The sequence below is a fragment of the Hyla sarda genome, chromosome 4 (genome assembly GCF_029499605.1).
Source record: "Hyla sarda isolate aHylSar1 chromosome 4, aHylSar1.hap1, whole genome shotgun sequence".
NCBI lineage: Eukaryota > Metazoa > Chordata > Amphibia > Anura > Hylidae > Hyla > Hyla sarda.
The window spans coordinates 338,436,076-338,461,230 of record NC_079192.1 but is presented as its reverse complement, the minus strand read 5'-3'; the positions used below and the strand labels follow the sequence as shown (position 1 = coordinate 338,461,230).

Below are 25,155 nucleotides of genomic sequence, written 5' to 3'. Positions count from 1 at the left end.
AACATGGGGAGAGAAAAAACGCCAGGGAGAGCTGCGGACGTCTGGGTCGAAGGCAAGCACAATCAAGGTAAAGACCAGAATTTCCGGAAAAGAGGAAGAGATGAAAATAGTCTCCAGAGAGGCATGGTGCAGAAGATTGAAGTCGTGAACCAAAAAACCATGTGCTCCAAAAACCACTGTCCCAGAGGCACAGGGAAAAGCAGACCCAGAGAGTATGGCACAGAGCCTGACAGCGGGAAAGAAACCACATCCACGCATAAGCCGAAATTGGCCCGACTGGTGAAATCCAGAAGACCAGATCACCCTCCATCTCCAGAGCACGAGCCTGAGAAGGAGCATCCTGGAAAAACCAGAGTAGTCGACATAGGAACTGGAGGCTCTAGTCACCTGGAGGTTCTACCCAAGTAGGGGAAGCAAACCAAACATCCGCAAAACGCTCCGGGAGACATACTACTATGTCAAGACAAGAAGGGCGGCACAGAAAGACCACCCCACAAATGGTATCACGGAGAAGGCTGAGCAGGATCACTACACATGCCGGAGACCGCAACCACAAAGGTCTGAAGAATCAGGAGGGCTGACCTAGAAAATAAGGCACACCACAGCAGTAAAGGAGAGTGCCCAATACAAGGAGATTAACCAGTCTTGGACCCCAGTGGTCCAAGCAGACCAGAGTACTTTGAGTAACATCCCGTCAGGACGGGAACGGAGGGGGAAGCAAAAGGGAACCCAGCTGGGACTCTTAGGTTCTGGGCACAAGAAGGTTACCCAAAAGACTGTTGAGTCGGTGACGCGCAACTGACACGGTCAAAGGGAATTGCGCCAAGGGAGGAGGAGAGCAATGACAGGACCCAAACAACAGACAGTGGCTAGACCAGCTGTCGCCAAGCCAAACATGATTGCATAAACTCCTCCTACAGAGGAGAGTCCTTTGGCTGCATGAGCAGCTGTAGATAACCAAGAAACATGAGGGGAGCCAGGCTGCAATCATGGGCAGTAAGCACACAAGCAAAGCCAGCGAAAACTCTTCTGATTGTTCTCAGATAAAATAAAAAAAAATAAAAAAACAAGGGCCCAGCCAGACACCCCATCCATGTAGGGGAGAAGAGAGAGATTGCTCCATCTTGGCAGAAGAAAGTGCTCAGTGAAACAGTTCCCCTGGTGGAGGGGAAAACAAGAGGTGGTGGAGATGAAACTCAGGTACAGACCGTGCCAAGCTCCCTGCGGAAGGAGGATTGCCAAGTGTGCCAGGTATGGTAGGAGCGGGGAAATGCCGCCCAATGGCAACGGTCAAGGTACTGGGAGGAAGATCCCATTGGGGTGAAACCCTGGACCCTGCGAAAAAAAGGAGGGCAGAAGGTGCGTCAATGGAGCCATCCTGGTCGTTGTCTAAGGCAACAGAGAAGGCACATGAGCCACCCTGCACAGGAACCCAGGAAGATACCTGGGAGGCATGAAGGGGCGACGCTACAGAACAGACTGTGTAGCCCCCTCAGGCCCCCTGCCAGAACAGAGGTCCTCAACTGCCGCAGATCTGTGGAAACAAGATCACAGGAAGGCCCAAGGTACACCCCACCAAAAACGAGGTGAAGAGGGCTCTACACATGCAGAGTGTCCATAGCATATGTAGGAACACCGACATGGTTACCTCAGGATAGTAGATGGGCACCAAGACTGCAGCCACAAGAGGAATCAAAGGCATTCAAATGTCCAGAAGTATGGAAAACAGGCTCAGCACCCAACGGCGTGTTACAACGATGCCCTACTAACGTTACACCTGTAGAAAGGGGAACTTAGAGCGCTGCTGTTGCTGCGAAGGTCCATAGAACCAGCAGGAAACACCCACACCCATCTGTCAATGGTGCAACACACCAGAACTGTGGTCGCAGAGATGAAGGATGCATGTGGTGCAGGAAACATGCAGACAATGTCTGGTTTACAGGTAAAAAGCTCCAATGAACCCACAAAGTTATTATTATTTTTTTTTCTCGGAACTTCACATTGAAATTGAGTTACTGGACTGCAGCGGCGGGAGCACATTCTGAACCACACACGGTAAGTGGGTTAACAGCCCTCAGCTGTGAGAGCGGCAGGCATGTGGAGAGGGACCTGGGAAAGTAGGGAACCCTGCAAATCACTATGTGTTGCATTGTGTAAGGCCCATGGAGCAACATGGGATCACTCACGCAGAACCACAGCTTGGCAGTGGGTTACCTTAACTTCCGCCACGGTGCGGGCCATGTATAGTAGGTGACCCGAAGTAGTTGTAAACCATGCAGACAACTGTCTGGCTGACTGATATAGGATTCCTGAAGGAACAGGGTCACTCCTTCGGACCCTCCCACAGAAGTGGGGCACTGGAGTGTAGCCGATTCGATAGGCGACCTTGTGGTGTAGGAGACCATGCAGACGAATGTCTGGCTTACTGCTGGTGGGAGGAATCTGGAAGATGGTCCCTGCATGTACACAGGACTGATGCCAGAGAGGTACGGGATACCCAGCCATGCACGCGGCCGCTCAGAGAGGAGACTGACTGCGGAAAAAAAAACGTGCAGACAACGAGTACACTGGCTTAACGAGTAAACTTCCAAGCGCTGGCAAAGAGGGGACAACAGCCAGATAGGCGATTACTGTGCCCTTTTGTCACATGTGGGAGGGCGGGAGGCCTAGGAGCCATGGATGGAATCCCTGTCACCCTGGGAGATCGGGGGAGTCTGAGGAGCCATGGATTGTATCCCTGTCGCCACGTATAGGATCCATAGGACACACCAGGTTACATCTTCAGACACCGCGCACTAGCAGTGGGGTACCAGAACTCCAGCCGCAGAGACATCAGGCATGTGATAAATGACGAAGGAGGAACCACACAGACCACTGTCTGGCTTGCAGGTATGGGTCCATAGTATACAACAGGTAACTCCTTCAGACACCTCACACTAGTAGCGGGGTACCGGAACTCCAGCCGCAGATACATCAGCTGTGTGATGAGCGACAGGTGGTGGAGGAAACCACGCAGACCACTGTCCGGCTTACTGGTATGGGTCCATAGTATACAACGGGTCACTCCTCCGGACATCGAGCAATAGTAGTGGGGTACCGGAATGCCAGGTGCGGATGCGGCCGCTATGAGATTGGTGACCTGTGGAAGAGAGAATCATAGTGTATGAACACGCCAAGAACCCTTCCTGATGGATGACCGGCGGATAAGAAAACCACTGCTCCAGATGCCCAGTATCCTCCCGGGAATTAACGCCACATGTCGGACACCCTAGGCACAGGGGCGTGATAACAGGCAGTAGGGGAGAACAAAGGGAGCATACATCCATGGAAACGACCCACCACAGTGGGTCGAATAAGTTCTGCCTGTGGAGAGGGGCTCAATTAGATTAGAAGGGCTGACATGGAGTGACTGCAAGGATTCAGCACACAAAGTTGCCACCAGAAGAAACGCATTGGTAAGAATAAAACCAAGAGGTGGAATGCAGTAAACGACCACGAGGGGGTGTTTGACACATATACAGTATATATTTATTTAGTTTTTTACTTCCCGGCCGCGACCGGCCGGGAAGGGGAAATACAACCCCACTTACCGGCACTGCAGGAGAGGTGGCAGGGGATGGAGATATGCTCCAAGTCGCCTGCCAGCAACACAGCTGCCAGCACCATGAAGGAAAGGAGGGCGGAGCTATTTTTCCCCCAGGCTGGGGAGAAAAAACTTCTGGGTCCCGCTCTGGGGCAGAGGGGATGGGGGGGGCGGAGCTAAGCTCAGAGTTCCCGTCCGGCCAGCGGCAAGAGATGGCTGCCAACCCATTCTGCTACTGCGCTACCATGCGCTGACAACGGGGATAGTTTAGGCGTCTGCTGGGAAGTTAACAGCGGAGCCTGGCTGGGAATGCTCCGGCCAGGCTGGAGAGACTACGGCCCTGAACCAGGGGAGTCAGAGGAGGGATACAGCCTCTGACATCCCTGGTAGCACTAATGACCTTTGCAGCGTGCCAAGCCCAGAGGGCTCACTGCGGGGAGGAGAAGGGCGGAGCTAAGCTCCGTTCATGAGAGGCGCAGAAAGGTGCCGATCCTTCCCTGTCACGGGCTCAGAAGAGGGGCGGAGCTACTCACCGCCATTATGGCTCCCGCCGGCCAGCAGGGAAAGTACAGGGAGCCGCCGCAAAAGCCGGCAGCTGCCTGAGACAGAACGGCTGCCGTAACTCCCGTCATATAGACAGGTGAGACTACTGGTCGACAATCCAGACCCCATATAAGATCAGGACCATGGCCCCTGAGATTGCGTTGAGGACCGGCATATCCTCAAACCACAAACACCAGTCCACAAAGAAATTGCGCTAACAGAGATCCAGGGAGACAATTAACCCCTGACGTCCTGCCACAGGCCCTGCCGGAAGGGGGTTCATACTCACCCATGGACTCCATCTTCGTATACTCCCCTCAGGCAGCTTCAGCCAGCTTATGGCCACGCTGCATCATGCCAGGCTGCCATAGCGAGGCGAGCAGGGGCAGTGGGGGACCCGGACCCAGGGTACAACCTCCAGGTGCTGGCCGTTGGTGATAAGGGGTTGACGGCCCATACTGTTCTGTTCCATGCCCCTTTGTCGCATGTGGGAGATCAGGTAGCGCCATGCTCCCTTCGGCCAACCTAGAAAAATAAATGAAAAAGAACCTAACTATACGTACTTAACTAGAAAATAAGAAAATAAAAGACCAGGTCTGGGAGAGCTCCCAGACATGTGTCTTGCCTCCTACTGACACAAGCTAAAACTGGTTACCTCACTTCCAGTGGGCGGGTATATCCTAGTGTAAGCGCCTCCTAGTGGCAAGAGCATATACACATCAGTATAGGTGTCCCCCAATGAAGAGCGACCGAGAAAAAAATACTATTTGTGTGGGGAAATTGAAAAAGAAAACAGCAATTTTGCAAATTTTTGCAAGGTTTTGTTTTCATGCTGTAAAATTTACGGTAAAATGACATGTTTTCCTTAATCATGATCCCCATGATTACATACTTTTCTATTATTGGACAGCTTTACTTTAAAAAAAAAAAAAAAAAAAAATTGCAAACCTTTTAACCAAAGTAGCACGTTTAAAATCCCTTGCGCTATCATCTGTACTTTTTATTGATACCACATTTGCATATATAAAACTTTAAATAAATGTATCACATTTTTTGGGAATATAATGTTATATTATATTATTATACCGTACGGGATCATTAACATTATATTTTAATAGTTCGGATATTTACACACACGTCTATACCAAATATGTTTAGTACTTTTTTAGATTTACATATTTATTGGGGGAGGGGATTTAACTTTTTTTTTATTTTTTTTTAACTTTTTTATTTATTTATTTTTATACTTTTACACTTTAATAGTCCCCATAGGGGACTATTTATAGCTATCACTTGATTGATCACGGCATCTGAGGGGTTAATGGCACATACCAGCACGATTGCTGATGTTCGCGGTTACCAACGGGTCCCTGGCTGCTGATAACAGCCGGGACCTGCCGCACATGACCCGAGCATCGGTCCGATGCTTGCGGTCATGTACAGGGCATTAAGTACCACACCACCAAGATGTACATGTACACCACCAAGACGTCCTGCGTCGTTAAATGAGTTCTATAGTGAAAAATAACTTATCCCCCATCCTTGGCTGTCTGGGCATGCTGGGAGTTGTAGTTGTTAAAATTGGAGGTGGTCTGACTCCCAACACCCCTGACAATCTGCTGTTTGAGGAGGCTGTGGAACATTTCAGCCATTTCAATGTTTACCTGCACTCATCTTTGTTCTCTTCATATTTTTTAACAGTGGTGGTGCAAAAAACTGCAGAGTTGCACCACTTTTAGTGCTAACCTAGGATCGGGTATGTTGAACTCTAATTTTATCACTGTATTCCCACTGCCTGCCGTTAGGCTACACCCCTGAACTTAGCGGCATCAGCAGAGATTGTGTAAAGTCAACATTAGGGTATTCTGCTGCACTGCGCAGCAGAATCCAGCGTCTGCTGTAAGAATAGACTTGTGCGGATTCCGCTTGGAAATGCATTACAGTCTGAGATGGCATTTATGAGAAGTCCTAGGACCCACCAGATCAGTCAAACGTGCGGAATGTCTGCTCGTGTTTTCCGTACATTTTCCTAGCATGTGAACATACCCTTCATCTGTGTTGGAAACTGCTATCTACCCAGTTAAATCTTTTATACTTACAAAATCACAGTTGATCCAGAGGGAGGCTAAAAATACCAAAAAATCTCCTGTAACCCTGTATACACCTACACATTAAAGGGAGCTAATCTGATGATCTTTGAGCAAAGCAAGAGGGTACTGACACTTCTTAAAGGCAATGTGATTTTTAGGCGCAGCTACACATTAATATTTCAGAGAGATTTAGATCGACATGCTGCAGGCTGGTTGTACCTTATCCTGGTAAAAGCATAAAGCAGATAGGCAGCTGTGTTCCCTCGATCATCCAACATTTTGTCAAATGAGAAGATATAGTCATTCATCCTGTTGTGGGACAAGTCTGCATACTTGATGCATCCAAAGGCAACAGCTTTTTGTGCAGCATCCAACTCCTCAGGAGTCAGTACCTGAAAAACAGAAAAAAAAAAAACATGTTTCCATCTACTGCAACATTTTACCATCCAGTACCGATCCAGAGGAAAGAAAACCTGCGGGTTCTGGCAGAAATGCAACCAAAAATATTTATTCCCCCGATTCTGGCGTATTTAGAAATATCCCATATGTGGCCCTAGAGCGCTACACAAGTCACACAGAGGCCTCAGACCCGAAGGCGCACTTAGTGGATTTTAGGTTTTCCTTATTAAGGAAATTTTGTACACAGGTGAACTTTGTATCACTTTTTATTTTACTTTTACAGCATTCATCGCGTGGGTTAAATAACGTGATTGTTTTAATGCTAGGGTTGTTACCCGTAGCCATACCAAATGTGTGTATATAATTGTTGTGGGGCTAAAAACATAATTCAAAATGGGTGGGAAGGTAGATTCTGTATTTATATTGTTTAATTTAGATTTATTGTTTACTTAACTTGTATTTTTTTTTATTTTACTGATATATTAGGGCACTTATAATACATGGCAGTACAGATCTGTCGTGTTCTGGTCTGTTAGTGATTGTCAGAAATAATGGTACTACGCTTATCCCAAAAAGTCACCTGAAATGACAAGGGGTTAAAGGGGTTATCCAGGAAAAAAACTTTTTTTTATATATATCAACTGGCTCCAGAAAGTTAAACAGATTTGTAAATTACTTCTATTAAAAAATCTTAATCCTTTCAGTACTTATGAGCTGCTGAAGTTGAGTTGTTTTTTTCTGTGTAAGTGCTCTCTGATGACCTGTCTCGGGAACTCTCCAGAGTAGATTCAAATCCCCATAGCAAACCTATTCTACTCTGTGCATTTCACGAGACAGACAGATGTCAGCAGAGAGCACTGTTGTGAGACAGAAAAGAACAATTCAACTTCAGCAGCTGATAATTATTGGAAGGATTAAGATTTTTTTAATGGAAGTAATTTACAAAACCCTCTGGCAGGGAGCACATGGTAGGTTTCACACTGGTGTGGTTCTCTTTTGCGGTCATTGTTTCTGTAATGCTTTGTCTGTGGGGTGGTGCAGCCTAGAGCCAGGGGCTTGGTCAGGCAGCAGTGGGGCTGCATGGACACTGGGTCTTTCCCCCTGTGGGCATGGTGTCTCGAGGCAGTGGTCGCCACCCGGCGTTACAACAGTGTTCGGTTAGGGACCCGCTCTGACTATGTGGCCTTGACGTGGCGAGTGGGCTTGTACTTTTTTATCAAAATGTATACTAACAACCTGTTAGTTTTATTCAATTATGCTGAGAAGCAAGTAGATCAAATTACAAATGGTGGATGTGCGGCTATGTTTCTCTATTTGTATTGTAATTTACAAATCTGGAGCCAGTTGATGTATAAAAAGATTTTTTTCCTGGAATATCCCTTTAAATAAGACTTTTGCAGGGGGAAATTTGTTTTAGGTAATTGTGTAAAGGCTGCTCTCACAAAACCCTGGTCTGGCTTGTGGGCAGCACTTTCAGCATCAGCAAATCAGTGCCCGAGGAAGGCCACTGGATGGTTGAGCTGGCAATTCCACGTTTTAACCACAAAAGTACTGCACAGACGGACCGGGGAGCAAATATATGTTTTTCTTTGACAGAAGCTGGAGGACCATTACCTATAATTTGTTTATCCCAGAATAACCCTTCAACCAGTTAAGGACTCAGGGCGTAACTCAGTAATCAGTACGTTTTGAGTCCCGCTAACTGGGTTTAAACTGTTCTCATGAGTGGAGAACGGGTTAAACCCCATGGGTCCCGGTTGCTACGGGCAGCCAGGACCCGCGGCTAATGGCGGGCACTGCCGATCGGGCCGATGCCCGGCATTAATCCTTTAGATGCCGCAATCAAAGTATATTGCAGTGTCTAAAGTGAAGGTAAAACTATCCTGGCAGCTCAGCGGAGCTGATCAGGATTATCGCGACAGAATCGCGATGTCCCGATCAGCTTACGACATGACGGGAGGGTCCTCACCTGCCTTCTCGTCGTCTGATCGGCGATCTACTGCTCCATGTCTGCTCAGCAGGCTGGAGCAGCAGAGCGCCGATAACACTGATCAATGCTATGTTATGGCACAGCATTGATCAGTGTATGCAATCAGAAGATTGCATGGTATAGCCCCCTAAGGGGGCTAAAAAAATATAAAAAAAGTAGTAAAAAAAAGTAATAAAAGAATAAATGAGAATAAGCCCCTCCCCCTAATAAAAGTTTGTCACCCCCCTTTTCCTATTTATTTTTTAAATAAAATGTAATAAAAAAAAAAAAATAATCATGTGGTACCGCCGCGTGCGTAAATGTCAAAACTATTAAAATATAAGGTTAGCTACACTGCACGGCCGATGGCATTTACGTAAAAAAATTGCCAAAGTCCAAAATTGTGAATTTTTGGTCACTTCATATACCATAAAAATATTAATAAAAAAGTTCCATCAAAACGGAAATGGTACCGATAAAAACTACAGTGGTGCAAAAAAATTTGCCCTCATATAGCCCATTATGCAGAAAAATAAACAAAGTTATAGGGGTCGAAGATGACCATTTTAAAACATACTAATTTTGGTGTATGCAGTTATAATTTTTTTTTAAGTAGTAAAATAAATAAATAAAACCTACATAAACTGGGTATCCCTGTAACCGTATGGACCTACAGAATAAAGATAATGACCCAGATTTATCAAACTGCATGAGAGAAAAAGTGGAGTGATTTTCCCACAGCGACCAATCACAGCTTAGCTTCCACTTTTCCATAGCACGTTACCTGAGCTGTGATTGGTTGCTGTGGAAATATCTCTCCACTTTTTCTCTCATGCAGTTTGATAAATCTGGGCCAGTAAGTCATTTTTACAGAAAAGTGCACTGCATAGAAACGGAAGCCCTAAAAAGTAGCAAAATGGCATCTTTTTCTTCATTTCACCCGACAAATTTGTTTTGTTATAAAAATAAAGTGATGTCATTACAAAGTACATTTGGTGACGCAAAAAACAAGCCCTTATATGGGTCTGTAGGTGCAAAATTGAACGTGTTATCATTTTTAGAAGGTGAGGAGGAAAAAACAAAAGTGCAAAAACGAAGATTGTTTTGAGTCCTTAAGGTGAAAATGGGCTGAGTCCTTAAGGGGTTAATTTCCTACCACAAGATCTTTTTAAAGATAAAAATGAGAAGAGTCTGGCAGCTGCTTGTTTCCCTCTTCCCATTGAAAACACTCACGTGTATATGTAAAAAAGCATGTGCATCAGTAGGACAGTTATTGAAGATGTGTGGCCACCTTAAATTCCTTATTTCATGATGAAATAGCACAACCTACCTTATCTCTCTCTTTGTCCTTCAGTTTGTCCATAGAGCGTTTCAGTCCTTCTTCCAACAAATCAACTAATCTAACAGTGTCACCTGACCGGGTCTTAAATTTTTTCCTGAAATACACAAATGGGTCAGAAGAGAATAATACCTGTTGGTTTAGATTTAGGTTTTAGAATTCTGGTACAAGACGGTATACAATCCTATAATAGTTTTCAGTACTCTATAGGATAAACTGTATTGCATGATACAACCAGATGGGGACAAACTAATACAATGATTTCATTTTCTTCTCATACCAATGTATAAAATATTACATTACATGTTAAATGATTAATATTTAAAAAATATTTTTAGTTTAAATAACTCACTTGTCTTCTCCAAGAACAACCCCAAATCCAGCATGTTCTACTCTGGTAACTTTTGGATCATACCAACCGATCATCTGAGCAGCTGAAAACACATTCTGCAAGTGAATACCCTGGAAAAAGAATATACGACATGAGATGGGCAATAAACCTGGCCATTGCAATTCATATTTAGCATCTCTATATAGCATAATGTTTCCTTATATGTTCCTCCTTCACCTTACAAATAGTAGTCATAACAGCTCATACAGCATTACTGGCTCCATGCAAGCTATTTATCCATCTAAAATGTAACTGTGCTATTCTATAATGTGTTCTCATAAACATATGATCATAATGGTCACAGCACATTACCTATAGCACATCATCTGCTGTAGGTAATGTATGCAATGTAATTTCTGGCATCTGTTAGGCAGCACACTATACAAAAGTAGGCAGCTCTGTATCCGGTCGTGTACTCTACATAGTTACATAGTATCCCCTACATATGAAAAAGAAACCAACATTCCAAAAGTCTTAAAATGGGGGAAAAAAAGGCTTTCATCTATATGTGTGATGTACTCGGAAGGCCTTTTTCCAAGCTCAAATAGATCCTAAATATATTAGATAAAAGCTGTTGAACAGCTACAGGCCTCACCTGTCCACTGTCCACAACATAGATGAGAATATCTGCCTTCTCTTCAAATAATCTCTGCTTTATAGCAGCCAGGTCTGAGGTATCGTAGGTGAACCCTCCATCGGATTTCACTATAGTGAGAGGTATTGAGCAACCAGGAGGAAATACAACTTTTCTTCCTTCATCCACTTCAACAAGACCTAAAAAATGTACAGAACAATTACATATATGTATATTTTTTTTATTAATATATATATATTTTTTAAAGCAGTCAGAGCCCTTTTCAAACATTTTTCCATCACCAGACATGCCCTTTAAGGCTAACATCACGTAATTACATTTCTACGTGCCGAGACCCCAACCAATCAGGAGAAGCGCATGGTGGCATGCATCACTCCCCAGCTCTCAACAATCTCCATTCGGCTTCTCTATTATAAGTCTACTGAGATCGTTGCAAACCAGGGTGTAAAGCATTTTCCTCCCAGCTCGTTCTCCTGATCGGTGGGGTTTTAAGCACTGAGAAACTGATCAAAACTTTTGACGTTTCTCAATAGTTATTCTAAATGACAGGTACACTTTAAACTCCTGAATTATGAGATAACTACCTCATTTTGCACACTATTTAACCAGCATCTGGCTTAAGGACACACCCAGGTTTAGACAACACAAACTGACATATCTCTTGCTAAATAACTACTCCCTGGGGGGTCTAAGGCACTAGAGGGGTCAATGTCGAACTTTTTCATGCAGGCTAGGTTCACATCTAAAATGGAGATTCGTTCAAAAAGAGCTGTTTGCAGAATCTGTCAAAATAGCGGGACTTCAGTGGTGAAAAAATGTGCAAGCAGTACGTTTTTCTCCATTGAAATCCTGCGAATATATAGACATCAGACAGACCACATTAAACATGAACAGGATCTGATTTGCAAAGGACCAGACTCCTTTTTTTTTTGCCCTCCATTATTGGACTTTGTGACAGAGATCTGACTTAGAAGTCTGCATAACCTCTTGTGTAGAACTGAATGCTTCCCTAATGCTTGTCAATCAACTTATGACACAAACCTGTGCCACTTCAAAATAAAAAGCGCTGCAGCAGAGGTACATATTACTGAAGAGATGTCGGAGGCACTCACCATTGCAATAAAGTACTGTACTTTACTCCGTGCAGCGCAACAAACAGCAGGTGCATAGCGTGGGACGCCAACAGGAGGTGTGATAGCTATTTCGCGCTGGTAGCGCTTCTTCAGATCATGCCACCCTCACGTGTTGGCAAGGATTAAATACTCCTACTTGCTGATGTAGGTGAGATGAGGCGTTTACAAATGTGAATTAAAAACAGTGCAGAAAAACACTACAAAACTACACATTAAAAACAATTACTATGTGCATAGAGCCATACAAAACTATAACCATACAAATACTCTTAAATCTAGTCTGTCATTCAGACCCAGATTGCCTTCTGCCCGTGTGCGTATTATCCATCTTGCTTCCTGCTGCAGAAGCGCTTTGCGCTTATCGATCCCTTCTTTTGCCCATACCCGCTCGATACCGAAGAACATTAGATCCTTTAGATTATTACTGTGCATTTCTGCCATATGGTCTATTAATCTAGTGGACCCTTTTTTAGTTTTCAGAGAATGCACATGTTCTCTGAATCGTGTATTCATCAGGCAGATAGTGCATCCAATATAGAACGTGCACTTTATGCTGTATACAACATGGGAGGTTCTGCAGCAGAAAGATTCTTTAAAACCAATTTGCTCGCCTCCTATGGGGATAGACTTGTCTGTGCACAAGTATCTACAACATGAACAGGTACCACAATGGTGGTTGCCTGGAGTAACTGAGCCGCACAGCCAATTGGTTTTAATGGGACTAGTTAATTTACTATGCACTACCAGGTCTCCAATGTTCTTACATAATCTAAAAGCAATTAAAGGTTTGTTAGTTGTTGCCGGGGCTAGATCTGCATCATTCAGTTATCGTAGACCTTTTTATTTTACAAGCTACTGGACTGTATTTAATTGCAAAAGAGAATCTATCCCGTCTATCCCTAGGCTCCTTTGAGTGTTTGGGTCTATACAGGAGGTCTCTCCGGGGGCATCTTTCTGCTTTTTTTCATTGCTTCTTTGATAAGTGAGGGGGGGTATTACTAAGAACCTATACGGAAAAAGGTGTATAATCTAAAAAGGATGGCAGAAAAGCTATTACCAAAAAATCCCTGCAATGGTCATTGGTACTTCTTGCCAAAGGTCCACAAGACTTAAGAGAACCCCCCCGGATGCCCCATTGTGTCTGGGGTGAGCTCTGTCACAGAACCTTTCTCCAGATTCATAGACTGACTCTTGCACCCCCTATTTGTAGAGGTTTCATCCTTAGTGAAAGATACCACTGAATTCTTGAAAACTTTAGAAGGGATGTCCTGGCCAGAGAATAGTCTCTTGATGTCTATTGACATTGAGAGTCTATATACCAGCATTCCACAGGACATGAGTATTGCAGTCATTAAGGAGATCATTAAAGAATCCGATTAAATTAGCCAATACATAGCGATTTTGTTGGGGACTCCCTTGAATTTATTTTGGAAAGGTAACACTTCAGTTCGAGGATACATGGTTTGCTCAAACAGGGGGTGGCCATGGGTACAGCGGTCACGTGTACCCTGGCCAACCTCTTTGGCGCCATGTTTAAGAGAAGATTTATCTTCTTAGGAGATAACCCATTCCTCAAATATATCCACTGTTACAGGAGATTCATGGACAACGTGTTTATTGTTTGGACGAACACGGAGTCCTCCTTTAAGGACTTAATGTCGGCCCTAAATTCTTCCAATGACATGAACCTGAGGTTCACATGGAAGATTGGTCGCGATGAATTAGAATATTTGGAAGTTTTGGTTAGATCGGGTATAAAAAAAAACAATGGCATGTAATGCCTTATTACATTACACAAGCTAACATCGGGAAGATGTCCGTACAGCAATGCCAGACAGATAGTTCCTAAGGCTTAAACGTATTAACAGTGACCCCTTAGATTATGCATCGCAGGCTAATAATTTATAGCAACGTTTGTTAAAGAGAGGATACCCTGCCTCAATTATCATAGAAGCAATGAAAACACACAGAAAGATGCCCCCGGAGAGACCTCCTGTATAGACCCAAACACTCAAAGGAGCCTAGGGATAGACGGGATAGATTCTCTTTTGCAATTAAATACAGTCCAGTAGCTTGTAAAATAAAAAGGTCTACAATAACTGAACAATGCAGATCTAGCCCCGGCAACAACTAACAAACCTTTAATTGCTTTTAGAAGATGTAAGAACATTGGAGACCTGGTAGTGCATAGTAAATTAACTAGTCTCATTAAAACCAATTGGCTGTGCGGCTCAGTTACTCCAGGCAACCACCATTGTGGTACCTGTTCATGTTGTAGATACTTGTGCACAGACAAGTCTATCCCCATAGGAGGCGAGCAAATTGGTTTTAAAGAATCTTTCTGCTGCAGAACCTCCCATGTTGTATACGGCATAAAGTGCACATGTTAGAGGTTCTATATCGGATGCACTATCCGCCCGATGAATACACGATTCAGAGAACATGTGCATTCTCTGAAAACTAAAAAAGGGTCCACTAGATTAATAGACCATATGGCAGAAATGCACAGTAATAATGTAAAGGATCTAATGTTCTTCGGTATCGAGCGGGTATGTGCAAAAGAAGGGATCGATAAGCGCAAAGCGCTTCTGCAGCAGGAGGCAAGATGGATAATACCCACACGGGCAGAAGGCAATCTGGGTCTGAATGACAGACTAGATTTAAGTGTATTTGTATGGTTATAGTTTTGTATGGTTCTATGCACATGGTAATTGTTTTTAGTGTGTATTTTTTGTAGTGTTTTTCTGCACTGTTTGTAATTCACATTTGTAAACGCCTCATCTCACCTACATCAGCAAGTAGGAGTATTTAATCCTTGCCAACAGGTGAGTTGGGGTGTGATCTGAAGAAGCGCTACCAGCGCAAAATAGCCATCACACCTCCTGTTGGCGTCCCACGCTATGCACCTGCTGTTTGTTGCTCCGCACAGAATAAAGAACAGCATTTTATTGCAATGGCGAGTGCCTCCGACATCTCTTCTTCAATATTTACCTGCACTGTTTGCTACACGAAGATTGAGCACTCCATTTTGTTCATTTATTCTCTGGACTGTACTCCATAACTTCCCCCCGATGCACTGGAGCACAGCTGTACAATACCCAGTGCAGGCTACAGCTTTTTCTCATTTGTTAATGAGGTATATATTACAGTGCGTGTCCCCAGCCACTTTACTAAGACTAGCCTTTCATATGCTGGTCTCATGTATAGGCCCGTCTCTGTCAGCAGCACCTAATATATTTAGGGGTGCCAGCCTTTCAATATATCCGGAGCTTCTGTGGCTGCACAGGGCACTTGATAAATTTCCCCCAATGTGTACATTGTTGCTTTCTTTTCTCATTGACAGGCAGGGATAGAGAGAAAACTGTACAGCAGGATATCACAGTTATCTCAACGATCAAGCAGAAAGTGTGTGTGTGTGTGTGTGTGTTGGGGGCAGAAGACTTTTTAACAACATGTTTTCTTGGTAAATAAGTGCATTTGTTGGAAAATGTATATATTTATGGGTATAGTGTTGGAAAAACTTTGATATGTCAGGGTCTGAGTGTTTAGTCCCCGACAAATTGCTGGAGAGAGTCGGGAGAAGTAAGCACTTAGCACATTCTCTCTGGCTCTAAACCATGTGACTGAGACAGTCACATAATGTAAGCCCTCTGTCTCAGGCAAAAAGCAGGGGGAGAGAATGTAGCGGCAGCACGCTGCTTTCCCCACTCCTTTACTAACAGGTTAGAACACTCAGATCCCGACCTATCAAAACTTCAAAAGTTTATGTTCATGACACATACACTTTTGAGTATTACTGTTTTTTTTTTTTTTTTTAATAAAAAACGTCTGACAGACATGCTGAGCTTTTACTTAAATTAAATTTTACTTAGATTATCACCTATGTACAAAGACTGTGTCTAAAGCTGAGGAAGGGCAATATATTTACCTCTTAACCCCTTAAGGACGCAGCCCATTTTGATCTTAAGGACCAGGTAATTTTTTTGCAGATCTGACCACTAAGCATTAATAACTCTGGGATGCTTTTACTTATAAATTTGATTCAGAGATTGTTTTTTGTGACATATTCTACTTTGTTAGTGGTAAACTCTCTGCTTGTAAGGGAAATAGACATTCCAAATAAATGATATATTGATTAACATATACAATGTCTATTTTATGTTGACATCTTTTAACTTTTTAGAAGACATTAGAGGGCTTCAAAGTATAGCAACAATTTAAAAAAAATTTACGAAAAATTCAAAGTCTGATTTTTTCAGGAACCAGTTTATTTTTAAAGTGGATTTGAGGGGCCTTTCTGTAAGAAACTGCACCCTCAAAGTTTTAATACTGACATTTAGAAAGTTTGACAGGAATAGCAGCAAACTGGAGAAAAAAAAATCAAAATCTTCATTTATTTTTTTTTTTATTTTTTTTTTTTACACAAACATGTTCTTGTAGCCCCGTTTTGTTCATTTTTACAAGGGGTGGAAAGAGAAAAAGCCCCCAAAAATGTGTAACCCAATTTCTCTCGAGTTAGTAAATACCTCATATGTGGATGTAAAGTGCTGTGTGGACGCACTAGAGGGCTCAGAAGGGAAGGAGCAACATTGGGCTTTTGGAGAGAGAATTTGTCTGAAGTAGTTTTTTGGGGCCATGTCACATTTACAAAGCCCCCATGGTGCCAGAACAGTGGAAACCCCCCACAACTGACCCCATTTTGAGAACTACACCCTTCAAAGAATTAATTTAGGGGGCAGTGAGCATTTTGACCCCATAGGTTTTTGAGGAAAGTTTTTAGAACTAGGTCATGAGAATAAAATTTTACATTTTGCTGCAAATTTTGCATATTTAGCACAATTTTTCTCGCTTTCACAGGGAAAACTGCAAAAATAGCACCCCAAACTTTGTTTGCCAATTTCTTCTGAACATGTCAGTACCCCATATGTAGTCATAAGTCGCTGTTTGGTCACACAGCAAAGCAAGAAAGGATAGGAGCATCTTTTTACATTTTGCTGAATCTCTTTCACACTGTGCATGTTTATAGTGCTCACTATTGTACCAGAACAGTGGAAACACCCCACAACTAACCCCATTTTGAAAACTAAACCCCTCAAAGAATTCATTTAGGGGGGTAATGAGCATTTTGACCACACAGGTGTTTGAGGACAGTTTGTAGAACTAGGCCGTGAAAATGAAATTTCAAATTTTGATGCTTATTTTGCACGTTTAGCACCAATTTTTTCCACTTTCACAAGGAATGCAGGAATATTAGCAACCCAAATTTTGTTAGGCAATTTCTCCAGAACATGCCAGTACCCAATATGTGGGCATAAGTTGGTATTTGGGCACACAGCAGGGTTCTCTCACACTATGTGCATTTGCAGTTCCAACCGTAGAACTAAAACAGTGGACCCCAGTTTGAAAACTACACCCCTCAAAGAATTTATTTAGGGGGTAGTGAGCATTTTGACCAAAAAGAGGTTTTCCAAAAGAAGATGCACTTGGGGATTGTGCATAGTGAAAATTGTGATTGCAACACCTATGTGCCATTTCAGCACCTAATATGTTGTGCCCAGGTTGCACTACGGGGAGACTTACACCCCAGTAATTGTTATATGTGTTCTCCTCGGTACGGCAAAACCCAATTGTGGTATGGTCTATGTGGCCTGGGCACATCGCATGGCTGAGAGGGGAAGGATTGTCCAGGGCCTACTGTATCACATCTTTTTGTTGGAATGGTTTTGGGATACAATGAAAATAATTTGCGGCAAACTGTACCACATATTTTTCTGGAATGGTGTTGGGGTAAAATGAAAAATAATTGGTGGCACACTGGGCCACAGATTTTGATAAAATGGGGGGTAAAATTAACTAAGAACAAACCGTGGCATGTGATGTGGTAAAAAGGGGTTAAGAGGGATCAAATTAATATTGCAGAGATATGTGAAATTCTAAAACATGGGATGTACAGTCCAGGCTGAGTGGGGCAGGTCTCGCACTGGAATGTAATGTCCCTGCGGATCCCTCTTTTATAGCAGACCCTGCATCTCTTTTGGGTCCTCCCCTTCTTCCCAGTGTGGGGGATTTCACTGGGGAAATGCTGCCCTGGCACAATCCGTGAGGACTCGTATGAAGTGCTGGGGCCTGCCCCTTCCTGGTCCCCAAATATCAGGTTCCTTATGACCACCTCCTGGAACTCCAAGAACGTCCCCCTCTGGCTGGCATGTCTGTACAGGACAAAGGCATTATATAAAGGCCATCTGAACCATGTGCACAGCCAGTTTCTTTGTACCAAGTCTTTCCCCTCGTATACACGGAACCTGTCCGTGTATCCTGATGACCTTTTGCATAGCTTATACATCTTTACGCCATACCTTGCCCTTTTGCTTGGCAGGTACTGGCGGAATTGTAGACTGCCCTTGAAGTGCACTGGGTACTCATCAATTGATATTTCCCTGTCTGGGATATATGTCGCCTGGAACACTGCATTTAGATGGTCTATAAGGAGCCTAATTTTATATAGCCGATCATAGCTAGGGTGGTCTCTAGGTGGACATGCGGCATTATCGTTATAATGCAGAAACCTCAGTATCATCTCAAACCATGTCATGCTCATCGCCATGCAGTACATTGAGGTGTTATACAGCAGGTCTAGATGAGCGTGACTTAAAAAGTCCATTTCAGCCAACCTAGCATATGGGAATTGCATCCCTGCATTCCCTGTAAACCCAGGGATTTGGGTGTAAAATCCTCTTGGTCCACCCATGTGGGGTCAGAGGGCTCCGAGGGCTCAGAAAGTCCAGAGGGGCCAGGCTCAGAAAGCCCAGAGGGGCCAGGTGACATAACGGCGCTGCAGTGGCCTGCCTGCATCGCCTCCTTGGGGGTGGCACATCTGAGTCTGCTGAGGTCAAATAGTCATAGGCCTCCTCCAGCAAATACATCCGCAGTGATGAGCCGGACATGTTGTGCATATATATTATATATATATATATACACACACACATATATATATATATATATATATATATATATATATATATATATATATACATATATACATACACACACACACACCACAAAAAACTGGGGTTGACAGGAAAAGGGTGACTTCTGTTTTTTTTTTTTATTTCTATTTTTTGTAACAGGGGGTAACAACAACAGTGTGATGGGAAAGGGGTGACTTGTGGGTTAACTTTTTTTTTTTTTTTACAACAATAGGTGACAAGGGGTGACGATCACAGGCGACACAGGGACAGACGGTGATCGAAGACGGCTGATTTATATAGAAAAATACCAATCAGCATGCCACAGATACCACAGGAGACACGGGCGTCATTCTCTGGGGACAAGGGGTGACGATCACGGACTCTGGTGATAGCGGACGGGTGATTAATATTGAAAAATACTAATCAGCACGCCACAGCTATTACAGGGGGACAAGGGGCAAAGATCTCAGGGGGTGATGAGGGGCAATGGGGGGGGGGGGTGATCAAAGGACACGTGGGGGGTGGACTACAGGGTGATGGCAAGGGGGGTGATGAGGCATCACTATGGATGGGGAGGACTAGAGAAATAAATTTTTGGGACAAATATTACTCAACATTTTTTTTATGCATGACAAAGAGTAGAAACAGGATCCTCAAAATTACTGAGAGTTTATCATATTACACACAATGCATAGTGTTAAATGACTTAATATTTATGTGGTCACTGGTAATTTATTTTGACCCATTAAATTACAAGACAACACACAAAAAAAAAAAAAATATCACCTTTTTCTTCATATTCTTTCACCACGTTGATCATTTTGTCTTGGTAGTAAGATTCCCCTCTATCAATGATGCGAATATCCAGACAATCATAAATTTTCTGAAATTCTTAAAGTAAAATAGAAAAACTTTAAATTACAAGATATCTAAAGGAGGTGGGAAAATAAAAAAAAATTACCTTATTGCCTATGATTCACAGTGCTTCCTCCATTCCTTAACTAGAACTCTGGTGAAGAGTCCTGACTAAAAGAAAAAAACAAAAAACACCTCACAGGAGCTAAAGAACATCTTATACCCTATCCACAGCATAGGAGATCATTGTCTGATGGCAGGGGGTCAGACCGCGGAGACGCACCGTGCGACCTCCGCTCCGTGCAAAGATTACTGTTGACCAGGGCATCAAGCAGTGGCCAACATATGTTCCTCCATGTATCTCTTTGGAAGAGCAGGAGATACATCGTTTGTGTTTCTCCCATAGAGATACATGGAGGGTGTGTTGGCCACCACTTTGTGCTGTGGTCGACAGTAATCTGCGCAAAGAGCGGAGGTCGCTCTGTGCATGGAGAGAGCCGGAGTGCCGGACAGGCCATTGCAGGGGGTCTGACCGCTGGGATCAGACATTTATCCCCTATCCTGTGGATAAGATGTTCTGTACTAGAGTACTCCTTTACGGCCTGCCCCAGGTGATGGAAGACATGCTGTAATGGCTGTGGGTTTCTCAGGTGATTGATTTTTCACTTTTGTTTATGGAATTTCTCCCTTTTAAAGAGGATCCGTGATCAGTCCAAAATTGTGTTTTTATATCATTGTATAGACTCAGGTGCCTCGATTTCAATGCTGTTTAAACTTTCTTGTCATGTTCTGTTACTGAGATACAGGAGTTTTACTATGTGCACTTTTCATTGAATAGTCAGATGGGTGGTAACTTTACTGCAAAAAGGGAGATAAATGCTAGGCTCAGGGGGTGTAAACATGAGGTGGGGGGGGGGGGATTTGAAACCCATCCCCTCAGCTCAGCATTCACATCATTCTTTGCAATAAATTTCCTGATCATCTAAATACTCAATGAAAAGTACAAATAAAAGGAATGATTTCCTACTGTTAATTCAGTTTCCACTAATCTCTCATGATGGCACCATGATGGAAGATACTCCCTTGTCGCTGAAGGAATCCTTACACACTCCAGTGTTCTTTAAGTCACTAATGGGTTCGTTCTCTCTCACCCCACTAGTAAAGGGCAGGAATTATGGTGGTGCAGGGGAGCTTGTGCACAGGAGGTCATGAGGCCCAGGATCCTCATGCAATCCCCTATAGAAGCTTGAGACTTCTTTTGAAGATCAACACTTTGTGGACTAGATTGTCTTTCTTGGAATCAGACGTTGTTTGGTGTGACTGGATTTCCTTCTGGGACTTCACTACTTCTAGGAAGTTGTCCAGATATGGGAATATCTAAACTCTACTACGAGTTTTGTAAAAACTTAGGGGACAAAGGAGATTTTGAATGGGAGGCAACAGAACTAGGTATTAAGTATTTTCCTGTTTAAAAACACAGTGAACCGAAGGTAGCGCTGATACCAAGGATAGATAAGGACATGACCGTTTGCGTCCTTTAAGGTCTACCGAACACATCAGAGCATTCTGAGGAATCAGAGGAACAATGGTGCCCTATGACTCAATCTTGAAGTTTTGGTAGACTTAGAGCAATGACCCAAACCTTCCTGATCTAGGGGGCAGTATCCCTGTATCTCAGAAACAGGGAAGTAAAACCAGGACTCTAAAATTATAAAAAATAAAGTATGTATGCATGTGTGTGTGTGTATCTCTCTCTATAGGTCTATATATCTATATCTATATCTCTAAATCTATCTATCTATCTATCTATCTATCTATCTATCTATATCTCTATATCTATATCTCTATCTCTATATCTCAACATGGGAGGGGCAAAATAAGTGTGTTCTAGGTCGTTACTTTAACATTTCTATTATATCATGTAAGGGTACCTTTCCTGGATACATCACAGATCAGGTTCCAGGCTTTGAGGATATCAGGTCTCTTGCTTTGCAGCTGCACTACACACTGATATGCCCTTTTTTTAAAGTCCTCTTCTTCATCAAACCTCTTTTTGGATTCCTAGTAAAACAGACAACCAAAATAAAGCTCATTAAAACAGATGTAATTAGAAATCGCATTTTCTTTATAGAGAAGTCTGACACTCATGTGACCTCAGCTGTATACATTGTAGGCAAAGAATACATTTTTACATGCAGGCAGTTTATATGAAATAAAGGCTACAATTGTAAGCACCACAAAATATACATCTTTAAAGGGGTACTCCGCTCCTAGACATCTTATCCCCTATCCAAAGGATAGGGGATAAGATGTCAGATCGCCGGGGTCCCGCTGCTGGGGAGCCACGGGATCTCCGCTGAGGCACTGCGCTATTATTACTGCACAGAGCGAGTTCGCTCTGCACGTAATGACGGGCAATACAGGGGCCAGAGCATTGTTACATCACAGCTCCGCCCCTCGTGATGTCATGGCCCGCCCCCCCCCTCAATACAAGTCTATGGGAGGGGGCGTGGCGGTCGTCACGCCCCCTGCCATAGACTTGCATTAAGGGGACGGGCCGTAATGTCACGAGGGGCAGAGCCATGACGTCACGCTGCTCCGTCCCCTGTATCGCCCGTCATTACGGGCAGAGTGAACGCGCTCTGTGCAGTAATAATAGCGCAGTGCCTCAGCGGAGATCCCGGGGCAGTGGGACACCGGCGATCTGACATCTTATCCTTTGGATAGGGGATAACATGTCTAGGGGTGGAGTACCCCTTTAACCCCTTAAGGACTCAGCCCATTTTGGCCTTCAGGACTCAGACAATTTAATTTTTACGTTTTCATTTTTTCCTCCTCTCCTTCTAAAAATCATAACTTTTTTATATTTTTATCCACAGACTAGTATGAGGGCTTGTTTTTTGCGCGACCAGTTGTCCTTTGTAATGACATAACTCATTATATCATAAAATGTATGGCGCAACCAAAAAACACTATTTTTGTGGGGAAATTAAAAAGAAAAACGCAATTTTGCTAATTTTGGAAGGTTTCGTTTTCACGCCGTACAATTTACGGTAAAAATGACGTGTGTTCTTTATTCTGAGGGTCAATACAATTAAAAGGATACCCATTATTACATACTTTTATATTATTGTTGTGCTTAAAGAGTACCTGTCATCAACAAAAACTTTTAATATGTTGTTCATAATCATTAATGAAGAGATATTGTAATATATCTTCATTAAAAAATATTAATATTTATACCAGTTTTTTCATTTTATACTTTTGGCCACTAGGGGTCACTCTTCTATGCCTGGTCTGCAAGCAGCATCCTATGCTTTTCATAGTAAGTGTACAGCTTTTAGGACTAATGCTGAAGGGCTCTGGTCCTTCCACAGGAAGTTCAGTACTCTCAGCTCAGGACTCACTCCCAGCCTGTGAGCTACAAGCCTGCACATGCCTCTCATATAACAGCCAGTCACCTCCCTCTCCCCCCTGCTCTGTGTTCTCCCTGCCCCTCACCACACGTTATCTTATACATTGTATCATCTCACTGCACTCCCTGCTCTGTGCCCCCCCCCCCCCCCCCCCGACATTCATCTTAATCACTGCCTCTGTAATTGCTCCCTCAGCCCCTGGTTCTCAGCATTGACTTTTTAGTGCAGAGAGACACAGGAGAGAAAGAGACAGAGGATGCCATCCCTCACCTGTACTTAGTCTGTATGCACACTGCAGTGTTTCCCAACCAGGGTGGCTCCAGCTGTTGCAAAACTACAACTCCCAGCATGTCTGGACAGCTGTTGGCTGTCTGGGCATGCTGGGAGTTGTAGTTTTGCAACAGCTGGAGGTGCCCTGGTTGGGAAACACTGCTGCAGAGGGAGAGCAGCATACAGGAAGACTGGCAGAAGCAGAGTCCCAGCCAAGCTTCATGTGACATCATGCCTGCTGGGACCCTCCTCCTTCCACCCCTCAGAAAGACAGTGCTCCTGAGCTAATGAAGAGGGATAAAAAAAGGTATTTCCACAGCATTTTAAACCTCAATAAACACAGGGATAGGCAAAGTTAGAGAAGGGGACAGATGGAAAGGGGGATCAGGGAAAGTTTAGATGATGACAGGTACTCTTTAAAAAAAAATCACAAACTTTTTAACCAAATTAGTACGTTTATAATCCCTTTATTTTGATGACCTCTAACTTTTTTATTTTTCCGTATAAGCGGCGGTATGAGGGCTCATTTTTTGCGCCATGATCTGTACTTTTTTTATACCACATTTGCATATAAAAAACTTTTAATACATTTTTTATAATTTTTTTTAAAATAAAATGTATTAAAAAAGTAGCAATTTTGGACTTTTTTTTTTTTTTTACGTTCACGCCGTTCACCGTACGGGATCATTAACATTTTATTTTAATAGTTCGGACATATACGCACGCGGCAATACCAAATATGTCTATAAAATTTCTTTTTTACGCTTTTTGGGGGTAAAATAGGAAAAACCGGACGTTTTACTTTTTTATTGGGGGAGGGGATTTTTCACTTTTTTTTACTTTTACATTATTTTTTTTTACACTTGAATAGTCCCCATAGGGGACTATTCATAGCAATACCATGATTGCTAATACTGATCTGTTCTATGTATAGGACATAGAACAGATCAGTGTTATCGGTCATCTTCTGCTCTGGTCTGCTCGATCTCAGACCAGAGCAGAAGACGCCGGGAGCCGGAAGGTGAGGGGACCTCCGTGCGGCGTTATGAATGATCGGATCCCCGCAGCAGCGCTGCGGGCGATCCGACCGTTCATTTAAATCGCGCACTGCTGCAGATGCCGGGATCTGTATTGATCCTGGCACCTGAGGGGTTAATGGCGGGCGTCGGCCATTGCCGGCGGGTGCCTGGCTGCGATCAGCAGCCGGGATCAGCCGCGCATGACACGGGCATCGCTCCGATGCCCGCGGTTATGCACAGGACGTAAATGTACGTCCTGGTGCGTTAAGTACCACCGCACCAGGACGTACATTTACGTCCTGCGTCCTTAAGGGGTTAAGCCACACAACTTACATGACTTATAAAGACATGCCTTACATACATCGGTTTAACTTAAAAAAAAATAATAATAAAAAAATAAATTGGTAAACTGTTTTCTCTTCCCCTCTATTACCTGATAGAAAGTATGAGTGACAATCCTGGAAATAAAAGTTCACCCAGCATATACACCTATATTCAAGCAGATGCTGGGAGATGCCAAAAAAAGTAACACACACACACACACACAGGCCCTAATTTACTATTGTAAACCAGACGTTCGTGACA

At 43.5% G+C, this 25,155-nt stretch overlaps 1 protein-coding gene across 2 annotated transcripts in view; it reads right to left on the bottom strand.

Moving 5' to 3' along the window:
- Nucleotides 1–25,155, bottom strand: part of RARS1 (arginyl-tRNA synthetase 1) — a 49,449-nt gene that overhangs the window by 2,730 nt on the left and 21,564 nt on the right. For both annotated transcript variants that reach the window (XM_056516488.1, XM_056516489.1), the window contains exons 8-13: nt 21,797–21,926; nt 19,797–19,901; nt 10,910–11,088; nt 10,276–10,385; nt 9,915–10,020; nt 6,436–6,608 (exon numbers count right to left, since the gene is read on the bottom strand). In XM_056516488.1, coding sequence (XP_056372463.1) covers nt 6,436–6,608; nt 9,915–10,020; nt 10,276–10,385; nt 10,910–11,088; nt 19,797–19,901; nt 21,797–21,926 — 803 coding nt within the window. The remainder of the gene's footprint in view (nt 1–6,435; nt 6,609–9,914; nt 10,021–10,275; nt 10,386–10,909; nt 11,089–19,796; nt 19,902–21,796; nt 21,927–25,155) is intronic.